The sequence below is a fragment of the Siniperca chuatsi genome, linkage group LG1 (genome assembly GCF_020085105.1).
Source record: "Siniperca chuatsi isolate FFG_IHB_CAS linkage group LG1, ASM2008510v1, whole genome shotgun sequence".
Taxonomy (NCBI): domain Eukaryota; kingdom Metazoa; phylum Chordata; class Actinopteri; order Centrarchiformes; family Sinipercidae; genus Siniperca; species Siniperca chuatsi.
The window spans coordinates 4237582-4255873 of record NC_058042.1 but is presented as its reverse complement, the minus strand read 5'-3'; the positions used below and the strand labels follow the sequence as shown (position 1 = coordinate 4255873).

Sequence of the window (18292 nt, the reverse complement as noted above, 5' to 3'; positions counted from 1 at the left end):
CTGAGAAAAAATATGTGGCTTTTTAGCTGCTAGATGCTCCATTTTCTTCACCAACTAGTCGCTAACTTTGTCAGTCTGCTGTTTGGTGCTGGACAGGTAGCGTACAGCGGGTCGACAAGGGCTTGTTTGCTGAAAACAGCTTCCTGCTGCTGGAAATGCACAGGTTGATAAGAGCCCTCAGTCTGAGCCATACAATAAATGTGCCTTAAAACCAAAACAATGAGCTACAAGGGGCTAAAAAGCTCCATAGAGCTGCAGAGTCGGCGAAAAATCTCTATGGGTTTGACCCTACAAGCCTTCTTACCATATATGAAGTCAGTGTTAATATAAAAATATTAATAAAAATTTAGCTACAAGCAGAAAACTCCAGTCACAGTGAAATCGTCCTCTAACTGTAATCTTAGTAGCTGTGAGAAAAATTCAGGAGCCCCCGGTTGAGGGTTAAATGCCCTCCTGAGACATTTAGATGATGACACAGCTGAGTGCGCACTGCAGCAGGAGGAAATATGAAAACATATTAACAGGTTCTCAGAGCAGACTAAAAGGTAATATAAACTAGTAATCCTCAGGTAGCCGGGAAGAGTCGGAGAGTGGTTGTTTTGCTTCAGTCTGAGGGCTAATGTGTTTATCACCTAGAGCAGATGGGCCAGCATGGAGGAGAGATTCACTCACACACACAGAAACACACTCATATGCACAACCACAAAAAGCATTGTCACACATATCATCCGTGCGCACACCCAACACAAGGCACATATGCACACACACACATACTGTACTCACACATGAGCACAGGAAAAAACAAACAGTATGTGAGCATAAATACACATAAACTGATCTATACACAAAACCACACACACATTATGCATAACAATATTATATAGGACACACACATGCACAATTCATATACGTAAACCCAGATTTGCACAAAAATACACTTTTAATCAGCACACATACACACAGTCACACATTTCTTCAGATACACACCAACAGCAACCTACGCAGCTAGTACTACACAAACACACACATTTCCACCCACACAGAAAAAAGTTACATAGGCCACACACACATTTACTGTACATCCAGTCACCCATAAACACACAAACAACAGTAACATAACCAAACAACTTCCCACATCTTCACGGTCTATTCTAAATCCACTCTCACGAGAAAATACTCCTTCTCTTTCATTGCCTTCCATTTCCTCGCTCTCCTCCTGTGCTCCTTTTCATCCCCATCTCAATCATCAGTTACTGATCTGTCTCCCAGGAGGAGAAATCATTCTTTCTCCTTCTTCTATTTTTAGACATAGAGAAGATCTCAGGGAGAACCACAACCTGAGATGGAGTAGAAGCACAGATGCAACTGACATGGTGCTTAATTTGATGGCGAGGCGATACAAGAGTTGAATAAAGAGGGAGCCTGTAAAGTAATGAACCTGCCGATGTTCGGCTGTCTTTGAGGGTGTTTGGTTCGCTCCAGTGCAACCACTGACACAGTGAAGACGACCACACTGATGTGCAAATGTGGTGTAGTTTTTCGTATTTTTGCATTTTCACTTAAATTTAAAAGTTAGGTGGGGCTTCAGGGGTTGAGAAACAACAATCCTTGAGTCTGTGAGACACTTTCCCAATCCATCGTATAATTTCAAAAATGCATGAAGGTCAATCTAAAAATAAGGCTGTTTTTGAAATCCTTGATAGGTTGACCTTTTGGAGACAAAGGGGGTTCAGCTGACAGGTTTCTGATGGCTTGAAAACACACAAATAACTGATGGTGTGTTCAGACATGGTCCTTCCTTCCTCTCCCTTGCACCCTCTGTGTTTTTCTTAGAAGGGCATATCAATCCTTTAAGCCTGAGCAGACTGACTCAGAATGTCAAACACTGTTATAATCACAACCACACAGATTTTGTAGATACTAGGGATCAGATGACAGCGTTTGATGATTGAGACAACTGTTGCATGAGGAGAAGAGTAGAGTATACCTGACTGATCATCATAATGTCTTTTCAGCACTCCAAAGCCAGCTCCTCTCCTTTTTTAACCCTATCACCAGACAAGAATGTCAAATTTAGAGGATTCTGCAAAACCCACCAGGTTGAAAACTATGGAAATTTTCCTTTAAGTTCAGGGCAAGCTTGTGGTTACGGATAATAAAAATGCAAACATTAATTGCAGGAGTGAGACAGCATGTGAACTCTGGTTTCCCACATGTAACTCATGCTACAAGCCCACACTCTTACTTTCCACCTGACCTCGCCACATAAAGAACACACTACTTCCTGCATTGGCAATGAACGTTGGCACGGGACGTAAATCGCAAAGTGAGGAATCATCATATGGATACTGGGCTGCCTTGTGTTTGGCCCATCAGGCATTGCACCAGACGTCATGTGTGGCGAACACACACACACCAGCAGCCCTACGCTGCTACTTCAGGCATCACTCAGCAGAGCCATGGGGAGTCACTTGTCCATGCAGACAGTGACTGCTCGCCTGAGACCAGTTTGCCTCAGGCGACCCCGTAAGATCAGAGTGATAACACAGCTGCCAGGGTCACTGAAGCGTGCAACCCCTCGTCTTCCAGTATAACGAAGCATTTCAATTTAGTGCTTCGGTGTTAAGTTAAACTTGCAAAAAACTAAATGAAAAGGTTTGAAACCACATAATGGAACAGAGAGCAAGGATGCACACTGCCTTCAGTTAGCAAACGTATTTTAATTGTTCCTCAGCAGGCCGTCATTTGTGGTTGCTTTAAAGCAGTAATGAGTCATTTCCTGATTTCCTGTGGATTTTCCCTTTGCGCCTGTCATTTTTGGGGCACTGTCCTATCTATGTGAGATTTGAGCAGCAGCCCAGCAGATGAAATAATTCAAGTAATTGTAGGTTGTGATGAAAGGGACTGTGAGATTGACTGGCACTCTAAATGCTACAGTATTTTAGACATTCCATGAGACTGTGGTTATGATAAAAGAGCTGAGCCAAAACGCAAAGCTCTGGATTCACAGACAAATCTTCATTCCGTCCCTCAGATATGGTTATAATCCCTCGGCAGCGACTGAAAGCAGCAGAAACAAGCCACCATGATACAAGCAGCTAAATCAGTGTTTCTCTGCTTGGTTGGTACTTTTTATGAGTGTCAGGAGCTGATTGATCTGGAGGGACGTCCATGTCCAAGTGCTGCTGTCCCACACTGAGAAGAGCCAGGTGGTTTGGTCATCTGGTCGCTCAAGCAACTTTGTTCAAGTAATCCTCACTGCAACCCACATTATGGTGACATGGGGGATTTTTATGCAAATTTATATTGACGTAGGAGATGTTCACGTATCATAAATCTGCTGGATCAAGTAGCATCTCACTGCTAACTCCCTAATGTTTGTTTTGCAACCCACAACTCACTTAGCCATGAGCTCACTGGAAACCAGCAGTAATAGTACAAGACCCAGGCTGCTACACACAATACTGCAAAAATATAGAATAGCTGGTAGATATTTCAACATTTCTAACTTTCAAATGCAAACATGGAAGTGGAGTGGATAAACATAAAAGCCTGAAGGGTGGGTGGAACCAAGACTGTCCCCCCAAGAAAAGTGATCATTTCAACAAATGCCCCAAAACGACATACGTTTATGTTAAAGTGACAAAGCCCTTTAGTGGCCGAAGGAATTATGACTCCTGTCGAGTGACGTTATTATAGAGTGAAAAAGTCTGTGTAGGGAGGAGGTCGGGAGGATGACTGCTGTTCATTTCCTGTTTCAAACCACCAGTCAACGTTGGTTTCTTTTAACCATGGCCACGATCGTTCCCTAACCTTCACTACTTGTAGCTATGACGATGAAGGTCCCCTAACCTTAATGAATTAGTAATTGTAAACCAAACCACAATATTACCCTAACCAAGTTGTTTTTGTGCTTAGTGTTGTCAAACCATGTCACAGATTTATTTTTCAACAGTGATTTATAACAGTTGTGGAAGGCAAATTATGTTTTGCCAATAGAGGCGTGAGATCAGAAAGCTTCTATGTGTCTAAAGGACAGTTACTAATGACATACTTTGACATTTTATTTGGAGGACTTGTTGGTGGTGGCTTGACTGAAGGGGCCTGAAAAAAAGGCAGACTCATCTGGAAAACGAATGCATCTTTCCCCTCACCATCCTGGGAAAAAAAATATTGTTTACACATCCAAATCCTCCTAAAGGCCCTGTACATTCACACAGGGCTTTTGAGTTTTTTGGCTGTTATAGCTCTTTTGAGGTCTGTGAGGGGTGTGCAGACAAAGCTTGATCCTCCTATGTTAATTTTGTTTCACCATATTCTTTTTGACTATAAGTGTAATTAGTCTGAAACTGTTACAAAAAAGAAAGTAAGAAAGAAAACAGTATCTGAAAAGTGGAACGAGGATGGCAAAGGGATTTATTTACTCCAGCACATCAGAGTAAACCCACTATATGTCACCACCCTGAGACTGCAGCATGGACACAGACTCCCTTTGTCTAAAAGTTTAAACAGTATGACCAACTGTGAGGAGACCCCAGAGCAGATCCAGGACTCACTGGGGGGGAAGAGATCTCTAGGTCTGCTCTAGCCTCTGGGAATCCCCCTGGGGGACCTGGAGGAAGCTACTGGGCAAAGGAGTCTGGGCTGGGAGGCTCATCCTGTGGGGATTGTAGCTCTGACCCAGATAAGCAGTGAGAAACTGGATGATGGATGGTTGTTTGGAGATGATTAATTATCAGCAAAAAATTGCAATTAATAATGTAACTCACGGCATTAGTCAAATTCATTAACATAATCTGTTTCCTCTTTTTTTATCTATCAAAAATGAACTAAGACTGACGATTTCCTTCAATCTCTATATTGGCATTTGGCCATCATAATTAAGTGCTGGTGGTCACATTAAGTTTGCATAAGCTATAATTTGGTGGAAGGTTAGTAGTTCACGTCTGCGAACGAGCGGGGAGTAGCATCATTGTGAGGGAAAGAAATGAATATATAATATCCTCTCCTCTTGAAACAAGTATCATCAACAGCTTTCATCGAGGTAATTAACTTGTGCAGGTTCCAGTGAAGCTGCTCAGTGGTGGTTGCACTGAGAGGCTCGCATGAATGTAAGAGTGTTCACTAAATATTTGGATTTGCTTTGGATGGAAGAGGAAACACAGCACAGTTATCATCCAGAAACACCATGTTAGAGTCATTCATGCAACAGAGAAATATTTGCAAATAATTAATATTTTGTATTATTTCATTTGCTAATGATAGCTAGGTCCATAGTTCCATTGTAGAATACATAATAACATCCTCAGCAAGCAAGTTGTCTGTGCTTGATAGTCAAGTTAGATGAAGTTGTGGAGCCTGGAGGTAAACATGGCAAACACTAGTCTGTGACTGTGTTTCACATGTTTAACGTGTTTTTACCATGTTTAATTTTAAGTCATGGCAGCATGGCCACTTTGGTCCTGTCTAAAATATATTTCAACAACTATTGGATGGATTGCCATGACAATTAGTACAGACATTCGTGTCCTCCTCAGGATGAATTGTAGTACCTTTGGAGATCCTCTGAGTTTTCATCTAGCGCCATCATCAGGTCAAAATTAAAATGTGTCCAATACTTTGCTTTATGACCAAATAACTGCAAAACGAATCACATTCCCATCAGCCTCAGCTGTACTTTGCGTTTAGTGCTAAGTAGCAAATGTTAGCATGCTAACACACTAAACTCAGATGGTGAACATGGTAAACATTACACCTTCTTAACATCAGCATATTATCATTGTCATTGTGAGCATGTTAGCATGCTGACATTAGCATTTAGCACTTTTTGCACATTTAGCACTGTTGTGCAACAGTACAACATCACACAGCTGATAGCATAGCCATTCAGTAAACCTTTGAAACAAAGAACATGAAGAGTTTTACTGAAGCATTCGTCAACTGCTTGGACTCCAGCTTAAGCAGCCATTTTTCAAGAAACACACCAACACACAATGAAGTCAATTGTATGTATTGCCTTTCAATTATTCCAACAAATCGATCCATGTAATTCACTAATGTTGTTTTTAATCAGATTACCGTAACCCCAATCACACACTCACATGGTACATACACAAATATACTGACACGTGTTTAAACCCAGCCCAGTCGCCAGAATAAAATGTTAGGGGTGGGCAGATCGATACCAAAATATCAATACTACAGATAGTACGTCTCGTTTTGAAGATCAATTCTAGTGTCAGTTGGATCGATACCAAAAAATACCCATTTGTATTTCATCAAAGAGTAGAACTGTCTGTGCAAACGGCGATCCATTGTCGTGAACACATCTTAGCGCATGTACTCTTTGCTTCTCCTCTGCTGTTGTTGTGTTGTGTGTAGCTTATTGAGATGATTATGAGACGGTGGATATTGCACAGCAGTAATAGAGGTATGAATAAATATCAATAAAAAGGGAATTTTAAACTGAAAACAGAGTGTATTGCACAGGAGTATTAAACACAGTATTGCAAGTATTGCAGTGATGTTAATGATCAAATACCCATTTTTGTGGCTTGGAATCATACAGAGTGACACTTAGAGGGAGGAGTTGAAGAGTCTGATGGCCACAGGCAGGAATGACTTCCTGTGGCGCTCTGTGGTGCTTTTTGGGGGAATGAGTCTTCCACTGAAGGTACTCCTTTGTTTGACCAGCATGTCATGGAGCGGGTGGGAGACACTGTCCAAGATGGCATGTACTTTGGCCAGCATCCTCCTCTCTGACACCACCGACAGAGAGTCCAGCTCCACCCCCACAATGTCACTGGCCTTATGGATCAGTTTGTTGAGCCAGTTGGCATCCGCTACCCTCAGCCTGCTGCCCCAGCATGCAACAGCATACAGGATAGCACCGACCACCACAGACTCGTAAAACATCCTCAGCATTGTCCGGCAGATGTTGAAGGACCTCAGCCTCATAAAATAGAGGCAGCTCTGGCCCTTCCTGTAAAGAGCTTGACTGTTCTTAGCCCAGTCCAGTTTATTGTCCATGTGTACTCCCAGGTACTTGTAATCCTCTACAATGTCCACACTGACCCCCTAGATGGAAACCGGGGTCACTGGTGCCTTGGCCCTCCGTAGATCCACAATGAAAGTACATAAGCCGCTTTTAATAATAACAAGTCTCGGTATCAGTATTGATATTGGCGATTCTGGCCCTGTATTACTTGGTATCGGATCAGTAACGATAATCAGTAACCGTTTTTTTTAACCCAAAGCATTATCGTTTTTGTGCCTAAACATAACCAGACCTTAACCACAGCGTTTGAAACGTAGAGATTCAACACAACTGTGGTTTGCAGAAACGTAAAATGGCTACATTTTATTCTAGCGATTGGGTTGTTAAACCATATAAACTTATGCAAATAAAATAAAATAACACAATACTCATTTAAAATGGTGCATTTACAGTAGAAGAAGTAAGCTAAAAGAAAGTGATGAGTCAAATTTTAAATAAAATGCATAACTGTGTACTTTTTCTGCTTGTATGGACTAATTCTGCTCTTTTCCATTCAGCTGTGTTCTGTTGCTCCTCTCTGTGCTTAACTCCCATGGGTGCTCATTATGGAAGAGATTTGTTTGATCTATTCTTTCGTTGCTGTTTGAACTGAAGCATCACACTCTCTAAGGAGTACAGTCTGTCGACATGACTAGTTAAAACTGCTGCCATTACACAGACAAACACTATTTCTTAGTGCAAGCTGCCATTATACGAACAAGCCCAACTGCTGCATTGTCAGTTTTGTAGGGTTTTTTATTACTTTAGGCTATGGTTAAAAAAAGTGTGCTAAAGGAGAATTATAATATCTGCATTGAGCTGGTACTGCAGCATCTTTTGCTCTTGCAGAATGGATTTCTCCCCCTGCTGCAGTGGGACAAGTAATCAGACAGAAACGATCAGCTCTGCCCCAGTGCCTTAAGTACAATTAACCGCTATAATTAGTTTCCATTTAGAGGTCGATTTAGTATAAACATACAAGAAGAAAATTTAGTTTCAACAGTAAATAACTTCAAGGCCTTGGCAGTGATGCATTGCAAATGTGAAAGTGGATGTAGTGCAGAATAAGGACAAAATAGAAAAATATGCAACACATTAGAAAGTATATTTAATATTTAAAATCATCACATTGGCTGAAATGGTTTATCATTTAGTGACGCTGTCCTCATTCAGGTGAAGCGGAGGCTGCCAGAGTCAAACACGGTATGATAAGCAATGATTCACACCAGTTACAGTTAATAATACGACAGCCGTGAAAACGCTCCACGGGATAATATAGTGTGACGCACATGCATGTTTTCTATTGCCAAAAATGTTCCTCAAGGCAACATCAAGATATTATTTCCAGCGAGGTTTCCAAAATGATCTTTTCTAAAACAAACAAAATTGAAAAGAAATGTACACTGTGGATGAAATGAGCCTACCATGAATCTTACCATGGAATATTGAATGTTTAAGAAAAGGAGAGTTTTAGTTTTGAGGATATTTCATTGCTCGCTTCTGTTGATTGGTTTTGCAAAAAGTTAAAATATTTCAACTTTCAATGCCAGTCAGTGCTGCATCCCTTGCTATCCCGATTCGCTCGTGTCCCACAGAAAATCAATAAAGCCAAACTTTATTTTGCATCGTGCTGCATTCACTGGGTCTTCACCTCTACGGAGGATGTTGGTTGGATGAACTAAGCGTGTTACTTCGACACCAGAGACTGCAGCTCACATCCCGTCTCCTACCAATAGTCAACACTGGTTTCTGTTAACCATGAAGTGATTTTTCCCTATGCTTAACCATTTAGCTTATAAAAATTCCTGGACAATTACTGAAAGCAGATATGAGGGAGCAATAAAAAAGAAATCCATAACTGGTGAGTAAAAGGCTACAGGTACAGTATACTGTCCTATATGATTTATTTATCATTTAAATTGGACGCACATATAAAAAAAAATTACTTTATGAAAAAATATGGTAATAGCCGTGGTTGGTGCTGTAATTCCTGTCTCCACAGGTAGTTGCAGCATGCTCCTTTTACTGCCTCATCAGATCAGCCGACCAATCAATAAACAATTGCTGATTGAAGAGGTTTTTCCATCTGGTAAAAAACCTCTGCATAGGACATACCTGCTGTTTATCCTTCTAAGCTCCTTTGAAAGCCTCCTCTCTCCTCTGAGACGCATTTAAGTGATTGGAACATCCTCGATGGTGGACCTCAGTCACTTTCTGGGTCGCAGGCTGGAGGGCGGAGGAGTGACGATGGGAGGAAGCGCAATAAGCTGAATGGAAAGCAAAGAGGTTCACAGTAAATACCTGGACTTCCTACCATAGTCAGCAAAACTGCTGAAGCCTCTTGGACGAGGGGAGAAACATCTTTTAAGATTAAAACAGCAAATCAAGTTGCTTTACTCTCACAACATCTTGACATCATTATAAAGGAGATTAAGGAGCGGTTCCACCTCTACATACTGTCTCATATATTTTCCTTCCTTTAGATATATTTATATTATCCTCATGTAGGTTGACAAACTGCACCTCTGGGTCTGGTAGCTCTCTACATGATCAGCTGTGTCCTTTTGTGGTGAGGGTGCTTTGAGAGCGCTGAAAGCTCCACCTGTGTGTGTCTGCTTCCTGCTGGTTCATTAGAGGAGGACAACGAGACAATGAGAGCGCTTGTCTCTGCTAATAAAAGACACATTAATACCTCCTCTACTGAGAGAGATCTGCTTGAACGAATCAAACACAGCACAGGAACTGTGTGTGTGTGTGTGTGTGTGTGTGTGTGTGTTTTGTCTTTTAGGCCCATTTGCTGAAGCCTATTTTGTGTGCAGATGTAGGCTTGCTCCATTATGTGAGTACTGTCTGTCTATGTGTGTGGTTTTAGTGTTTTACCTCCAAACTTGTGCTCACAAATGCTTGTGAACTTGTGTTTTCACTCGACAGGCAAAGCTTTGTCTGGTGCTGATGCCCACATTTCTCTCAGATGAGGCATTTTTCTTGTAGTGTTGTGTGATGTTTAGGGCTGTGTTTCGAACCTCACTACTTTTTTCGAACTAACTAAAATGTGCCTGTAGCACCAGGCATCAAAAACTGTCAAGTACCAAAAGCTGCTTTTGAATGGGTAATCTTGTTTACTTATTCTTTTATCGTTCCCGATTTAAATCACAATTTTGCCACTTTCACACATTGCCGCATGTCATTCCCTCCCCTCTCCCCTCACGTTTCCTGTCTGTCTACACTGTCAAACTATTGAATGAAGGCAAAAATGGCAAAATGGTATTTGTACAGAAACTCGGGTATCATACTGACACTAATATATAAGATATTTCAAATGAGCCCCACCAAAGCAAGGTTTTGTCTCTAGCTAGGAAACCAACAAAACTGGTGAAACTCTTAACTCTGCATAAAACACTGCTGTGTTTTGACTACAGATATACTGTAATGACCAGAGATGAGCAGTGTGAAATTATGTTATGAAACAGAGATTGTATATTCTGGAAATGAATGAAAATATGAGAATTGTTACAGATATTATTACAAAAGTTACAATCAATAAGCAACAAAGTGAACAAACACACTCCTCAGGCATCTGCATACTGATGTGTCTCATCACGTTGTTGAATGCAACAGCGAAATTTACTAGATCCCCTTTAGGAGCACGAGTTGCAACTGACCACAACAGAAAAATAGGTAGCAATGCAGACTGGTTTTCCAGCTTCCTCATCACTCATTAGTTACCTGTTGTGGTTTGTCAGGTGATCTGAGCTATGTTCTCCAAAGCTGAACTTTCTTCATATCACGCTCTGCAACAAAAACACTGCAGCCATGAGGGTGGATTTTCATGTGGCAAAAAAATTAAAAAGCTATATATATGTAATGCAACCTATTTCTCATTTTTTAATGTTTCTGCAGATACAATGCTGCTCCCAGCAAGCGCGCTGATTGGCCTGCTGTGCCTGAGCCATGCAGGTGGTGTGTGGGGTTTTGCCCGTCTGCTGGATGACGTGGAGCTACGCTCAGCTTTCTCAGTTGCACGCACCAACAGCATGGAAGGCGGGCCCAAGATGACTGTGACCTTTGACACTGTTTATGTGAACATCGGTGGGGATTTTGATCCCAAGGCTGGCTTGTTGCGCTGTCGTATCCCCGGGGCCTACTACTTCTCCTTTACAGTGGGAAAGTTTCCACACAAAGACCTGTCTGTGATGCTGATGAAGAACAGAAACGAGGTGCAGGCCATCGTGTACGAGGAAAACGCTGGAGAAGAGAGGAAGGTAGGTTTCAGACCTCTCAATCACCGCTCATCTCTAGTTATGTCAGCAATTCAATGAGTTTGGGTGTTGTTCTTATGAATGGCTGGTTCCTGATTGGAGCTCCAACCAAGCCAATCGGAGCATTTGTGGGTGAGACTAAAATTATCATATTGGCACTGGTGATATTCTATATTTTTCTTATTGTCAACAAATCCCATGAAAAGACCAAAACCAACAATAAATGTATCGACTAACAAGTATTGTGTGTGTATCACAGCCTGATATATCTTCTTCCTCTGTGCCACAGAGCTCCATTGTTGTCCAAAAACTATTTAAAACACATCAGTGAGCCGCACTGTTGCACTGGGTGACATGTTCCTTCATCACCATGAACACACACACTGTAGTTTATTCTGACTCAGTCCCACACACACCGTCCTGCTGCCACAAAATGTGGATTCATCCGCCGCTGAAAATAGTCCCCAACAAATGCACTATTTCCCCCTGTGTGAGTAACTTTCGCCTACAAACTACAGTGACCAGCCGTTTCAGGAAATTACTTTGCCTTTTTAAAAAAAAAAGAAACTATATATTTGTCATGTGTTTTTAAAGATTTTCCAGAGACACGGTCGGGAAGTGAGAAAGTACTGAGAGACGGACTAACGCATTGTTGGTTTTGTTTTGTTTTTTCATTTGTTGACAATAAGGAAAATAGCTTCATAGTTAATGCACTGACACAAGAGTGGTATTGAGCTTCTCATCTAACTCTTGGCAAGAAAGCAAATAAGCATATTTCCCAAAATGTTCCTGTAAGCAGGCTGTATGATTTTGACAGGTATCTCAGTCAAGTCAGCCTCTGGTTCAAATTCAATTTTTTTTTTTTTTTTTTTTCAATTTATTTATATAGCGCCAATTCATGACAGATTTTATCTCATTGCACTTTTCCTAGTGAGCAGGTCTAGACGGTCCTCTTTATAATATATATTTATAATGGCAGCAGGCTGAGGGTAGCGGACGCTAACAGACTCAACAAACTGATCCGTAAGGCCGGTGACATTGTGGGGGTGGAGCTGGACTCTCTGTCGGTGGTGTCAGACAGGAGGATGCTCACCAAACTACATGCCATCTTGGACAGTGTCTCCCACCCACTCCATGACGTGCTGGTCAAACTAAGGAGCACCTTCAGCGGAAGACTCATCCCCCCAAAAAGCACCACAGAGTGCCACTGGAAGTCATTCCTGCCTGTGGCCATCAGACTCTTTAACTCCTCCCTCCAAGGGTTAGTCTGTATGATCCCAAGTCACTAAACTGGACATTGATCATTACATCTCTGCAATACTTGACACAATTGTGCAATATTCTGTGTTAATACTCCTGTGCAATATACTCTTTTCAGTTTAAAATTCCCTATTTATTGATATTGATATTTGTTCATACCTCTATTACTGCTGTGCAATATCCTCCGTCTCATTATAATCTTAATAAGCTACACTTAACCTGACAGTTCATGCACTATTACCTTATACCGTATTATTATCATCAACCGGTAAACCCACTTTGTACTTCACACTTATTTTATTTTATACTTGTACCCACTTGGTACTTCATTTATCTGACCTGTATTATAGTGTATTATATTTTTTGCTTAGTACTTCTGTTCCTGTGTGCACTGACGTGACAGTGAGCTGCTGTAACAAAAGAGTTTCCCCTCGGGGATCAATAAAGTATTTCTGATTCTGATAATATTATTTACAGAGACCCAACAAATCGCAAATAATAACTGAATTCTGTTTCAGGATGGATTTGTCCCTCTGAAGAAATGTTTACAAAGGTCATTTATCATGTCAAAGCTCTCCAACTGTCTTACAGTACAATATGGCTCTTATCACAGAGGGTGTGTTTGTGTTGGGCTGGGGAATGAAAGCATAACAGAGGGGATTACACACCAAATTCCCCAGAATGAGGAGCTGCATGAGGTAGATGATTGGATTATGTTTGGTGTCGGTGTCTTGATGTAAAACAGACCTGGATAACAGACCTGAACATAGCTGGGATAATAAAGTCTGCTTCAATCCCCAGGTGCAGAGCCAGAGTGTAATGCTGCAGCTGGAGTTCGGTGACACCGTCTGGCTCCGTCTCCATGGTGACCCTCGCTATGCGCTCTACAGCAACACCGGACACTACACCACCTTCAACGGCTACCTGGTCTACCCAGACACCTACGACTACCAGACACACCACCACCAACACCATCCTGCCTTCAACTCCCAGCAGCCCCAGCAAGACAACATCCCCCTGTTAAACAGTAACCAGGCCACAGAGCATGTCAGGTCTGATAAAAGAGACACGGTGGAGGAGAAGGAGCTGCAACGCAGGGAGGAAGAGGAGGAGGATGAGGATGACGAAGAGGATGACCAGAGATCTGCCTTCTCGGTGGGGCGCACCCAGAGCATCGTGGGAGTAGACCAAGTGGGCATGCCGCAGCACCAGCCAGTCAGCTTCGACACAGCATTCGTCAACATCGGAGAAGACTTTAATGTGACAAAGGGGGTGTTCACTTGCCGCGTCCCCGGGGCCTACTACTTCTCCTTCAACGTGGGCAAGCTGCCGCAGAAGACGCTGTCCGTCAAGCTGATGAAGAACCATCTGGAGGTGCAGGCGATGATCTACGACGACAGCCAGGGCGAGAAAGCTCTACAGAGTCAGAGCTTGATGCTGTCGCTGAAACCAGGAGACACGGTCTGGCTCTACTCCCACCAGAGAGATGGCTTTGGGGCTTACAGCAACCACGCCAAGTACATCACCTTTACTGGCTTCCTGGTTTATCCAGACTTCCCCAACACCACCACCACTACCACCACCAGCCAATCATATGCAGACAAGAAACCCTAGCTACAGCACATGGGCTAGGGACTGAACATTGTGGGAGGAATTCATGCAAAGTGGAAAAGTCTCAGAGTCCACAAAGGGCAGTTTCTTAGTTGTGTGCAGAGTGGAGAATCCTCGTAATGAATGTTGCTTTGTGGTTGTCTTTGACACTTCCTCTTCATATGAATTCCTTCGCAAAGTCACAGGGACCTTGGACTGAGTGCAGAGCTTAAATGAAAATCTCTTAGATTTCCAGCTAATGGCTTCCCAGGATATGACCTCATCGCACTGGAACCTTGAATGACAGTAATGTGAACTCTGATTGAATATTTCACTCTGTAATGAAAACTCATTACCTGCTCACCTCTGTGTCAGCCGAACTCTCATTTCAGTTAGTGCGACCACCAAAATGCACGGGGAGTTAGCTATTGTACTTCTGTGTCATTGGAATTCCTGGCGTCTTTTTTACAGCACAAAAAAACTATTCTGTGTCCACTGTTAGTACACCATGATGGAAGTATTTTATAATCAAATAATTGCAGTGTGGGTGCAAAAGTTGACACACAACGTTCCAACCAGCGTCTCCCATTGGAGTGAAAACAAAATGGCAATTCAGTCTAATTGTCAGGATCAAAGAAATGATGATAAAAAAATCTGATGCACATTTTGATGCTTTTGAACTATAAGGTAGGCAGTAGTAGTGGTTTGGTAATCATACAGACTGTACTTCAGTTTCGACTGACTTGAAGGTGAGGAGGTCATCGCAGAATTTTCATTTTGAAGTGAAATATTTCTTTAAGTGCATTTGTTATCCTTGTCAAAGACTGTGTTTCTGCTTGTATTTAAAAAAGTCACTTTACTTTATGTCTTTAGAGGCACGTGAAAACGATATGAACTGTGTGTTTTGTGTCAAAATGAGTCTTTCTGAGTGTTTCTTGCCCTGATACTCGGCCACAGCGGGAGCAGAGGACAACAGGACGAACCTGACAAAGTTTTGGAAAAGTGCAGACTGCATATCCACCCCATACCGACTGTTGACCACATGCCACCTCTGGGCCTGCGGGGATCTGGACCATAATTTCATTTCTAATTCTAGCAGCGCTAAATTCATTTCTTCAGATGGCGACCACTGTGGGGAAAATTGAATTGCTTCTCCCAGGCCACTGTAATATGCATGTCTGTTTAATTTCACACCGCCAGGAGAAAGATGATGCCGTTCAAATTGACTTTATGAAATCACCTTCTCAGTTGGAGACACACCGTGTGAAGTGATACTTCACTGTGATTGAACTTTTTTTTTTTTTAATTAGTTAACTGGATGTGAATTTCTGAGAAGTCAAGTTCTGATATAAACTATGGTCAAAACACAACAGTGAAAGCAGGCCAATTTACTTTTTGAAAACTCAAACTGATTTTTTTAAAATTAACTCACTGTTTTCAGTTTTATGAATTCAAATTATAATACATTGGACTACAATTATAAAGGGTTGGTTCACCCGATTTCTGCTGCCACTTCAATACAATAGAAGTGAAAAGTGTTAACAATGGACCAAATGACTATGTGATATATGAAAGGGGTTGCTTATAGAGACAAAACCATAGAGAATCACCTGACTCTACAGTGCTCCTCAGCTATATGGAGCGTTTTAGCATCTTTTAGCTCATGTTCTCTTTTTACAGCCCAGTAGCGACGAACTGGTGAACATGGAGCATTTAGCAGCTAAAGAGCCAGATGTTTCCCTCAGGACATGGTGGAGAACGAAACAGAGCTAAAAGCAGAGTGAATATTGGACTTACATTCATCAGGTGGACACAAGCACGACTCAAAATCAATGCTAATGCTGGATGTGTAAATAAGCAAGCTTTAAGAATTTCAATAGAAATGTGTCTTTCCAGAGACAATGTCCCTGTTACTCTGGATAATCCACAGAACACAATGCAAACATTTTTACTGGAAGTACTTTCTACCGAAGAAATAGTCCTTATGTGAATTATCCAGAGGAATATGGATCCTGTTAGCAGCATAAACACTGTTCCATTCACCTCCATTGTATTGAGGTGACGGCAGAAATCTCAGAGACAGATATCCCAAAACCTGGGCACATAAAACCAAAACTATCTACATGGTTAGATACAACTAGCTATTGATCACTAAAGTCAAGCTCATTGTATTAGTGGCAAGCTAGTTTTGGAGTTTTCAGAGCTTTTTTGTTATCTCCAACAAACCCAACAAAGTAACTTTGTAACACTTTAACCCTTTAAAGAAAAGATGCTAGGTTTTGTCCACCAGAGCCATGTTGCAACAGAGTTTTGTTGTTAGATATGACTTGAGATACAAATACAGTACATAAGTAGAAGTAGAAGATAAATCAAAGGGGCCACAAAAAGATCACCAAGATAGGAAAGAAAAAGAAAAAAAAAAACAACGCAATTAAAAAATGATGTTTGTTTGAAATACTGAAGGCTTTCACCTTTTAAGACCTTTAAAATCACAACAATCTGAGAAGAGAACATCACTCTCGTTTAACTGCTCATGGCTCATAGCCATACAGTATGCAACCTGTGATAAGAGGTCATGAATAGACATTGCTTAGGGCACTGGTTCCCAACATGGGGGTCAGAACCCGTAAGGGGTTCCAAGATATATCTGAGGGGCCACAAGATGATTAATAGTACAAACAAGAAAAGGAAAAAAATCTGTTAAACCAAATTCTGTTTATTTTTTCTGACTTTCCTCGAATGTTTTTGTTGTGAAGTTATGGCTATTTGGCCATAACCTGTGAAGAGGGGTCACAAGTAAACATTTGAAGGCGTCACAAGCCAAAAAAGTTGGAAACCGCTTCTCTAAGGACTCCTGTAGATCATGGACCACACTTTGGAAACCACTGGGTCCATGCAAGCTAAAAAGTTTCCATTAAAATTAAATATCACAAAAAGCTGGTGGAAAGTGACGCTGTACTCTTGTCTGCAAACAATTCCTCTAAAGAACTGCATTCAGACTGATGCACTATAGCAAAGCACAACATCAACATTAGGTTTCTCTTGATATATTTACTATCAAAGAAGTATCAAAATGTGACCACACTGTGCAGTCAGAGAGGTGAAAAGCTGAATTTTCTTCCAAGTCTTCATGGCACCGGGGAAATGGTCTCACACCTTCTCTGAAACTAATAACAGACAGCGAGTCTCAGGCTTCACACTCTCACCAGCCTCTCTCCACCACGGTGTTACTAATCGACAATTTCCTGTCCCGTACGGCTGCAGCGGCTTCTAAGTTTTACTTTAAGACAGACCTGACCCAGTTAAGTAAATCCGTCTGTGAAGGTGTTAATAAATACACAGAACTCATGGTGTGTGAAGTGACTTGAGCATAACTCATCTGACACACTCAAAAGCACTTGTGTGATGCATGCATATAACTGAAAATACGATGAATTAAAAAGATACTTTCTCATGATGGCTGAACAGCTTCACAGGCCCAGTTGCTGCCTGTTAACTGTGTATTTTTATTAAGTGAATTATCTGTACAGTAACTGACAATATGTTGGATGTTTCCAGACTGTGCTTCTTTCTTTCAGATAGTCCTGATGAAAGATTGATCATTGTGTATTAGAAACTATGTCGCGCAGACATGGGTCAAAAATGTGGTTCAAAGTAATTCCTGGTTATTGCTCGATTTTGGCTTGGCAAAATTAGCAATTTTGTGTCCCAAAAGCACAAATCCAACCATGACGGAAAAATAACAAATATAAAAAAAAATATTTTGACCCATGTCTTGTTTTCTGGCTCATGTTGACTCTTTGAAATGTTTTGAGTATTTCTTACATGTAAAATGAATGCTTCAATTAAAATGTTTGACAAAATAAGAAATGATCAGTCTGAACTGTTATTGCATCCACGATGTGAACTCAGAAATCATGAACTGACAGATGAAACCAACAGCAGTCGGAGAAATGTACAGCTGCGTGTTGTCAGCTTTATGCTTGTTTTATATTCTCTGCTGCAGTACCATCTGCTGGGCGATTCTAGTGTGGTAGATTTACATGGCAGCAAAAGAGACTGAGTTCCAACATGTCACAATTATTACAATTCATATTTCCACAACAAAAGCAAGAGAATTTCTGGAACCTAATTCATTTTAAGGTCA

The 18292-nt window shown here is 41.4% G+C and overlaps 1 protein-coding gene across 1 annotated transcript in view; it reads left to right on the top strand.

Annotated features, from left to right (window-relative positions):
* c1qtnf4 (C1q and TNF related 4) overlaps positions 1 to 18016 on the top strand; it is a 31159-nt gene extending 13143 nt beyond the window's left edge. The window contains exons 2-3 of the mRNA XM_044166939.1: positions 10937 to 11298; positions 13357 to 18016. Of these exons, the coding sequence (XP_044022874.1) occupies positions 10942 to 11298; positions 13357 to 14169 (1170 nt within the window). The 5' untranslated portion in view covers positions 10937 to 10941 and the 3' untranslated portion in view covers positions 14170 to 18016. The remainder of the gene's footprint in view (positions 1 to 10936; positions 11299 to 13356) is intronic.
* The last annotated feature ends 276 nt before the right edge of the window (positions 18017 to 18292 follow it).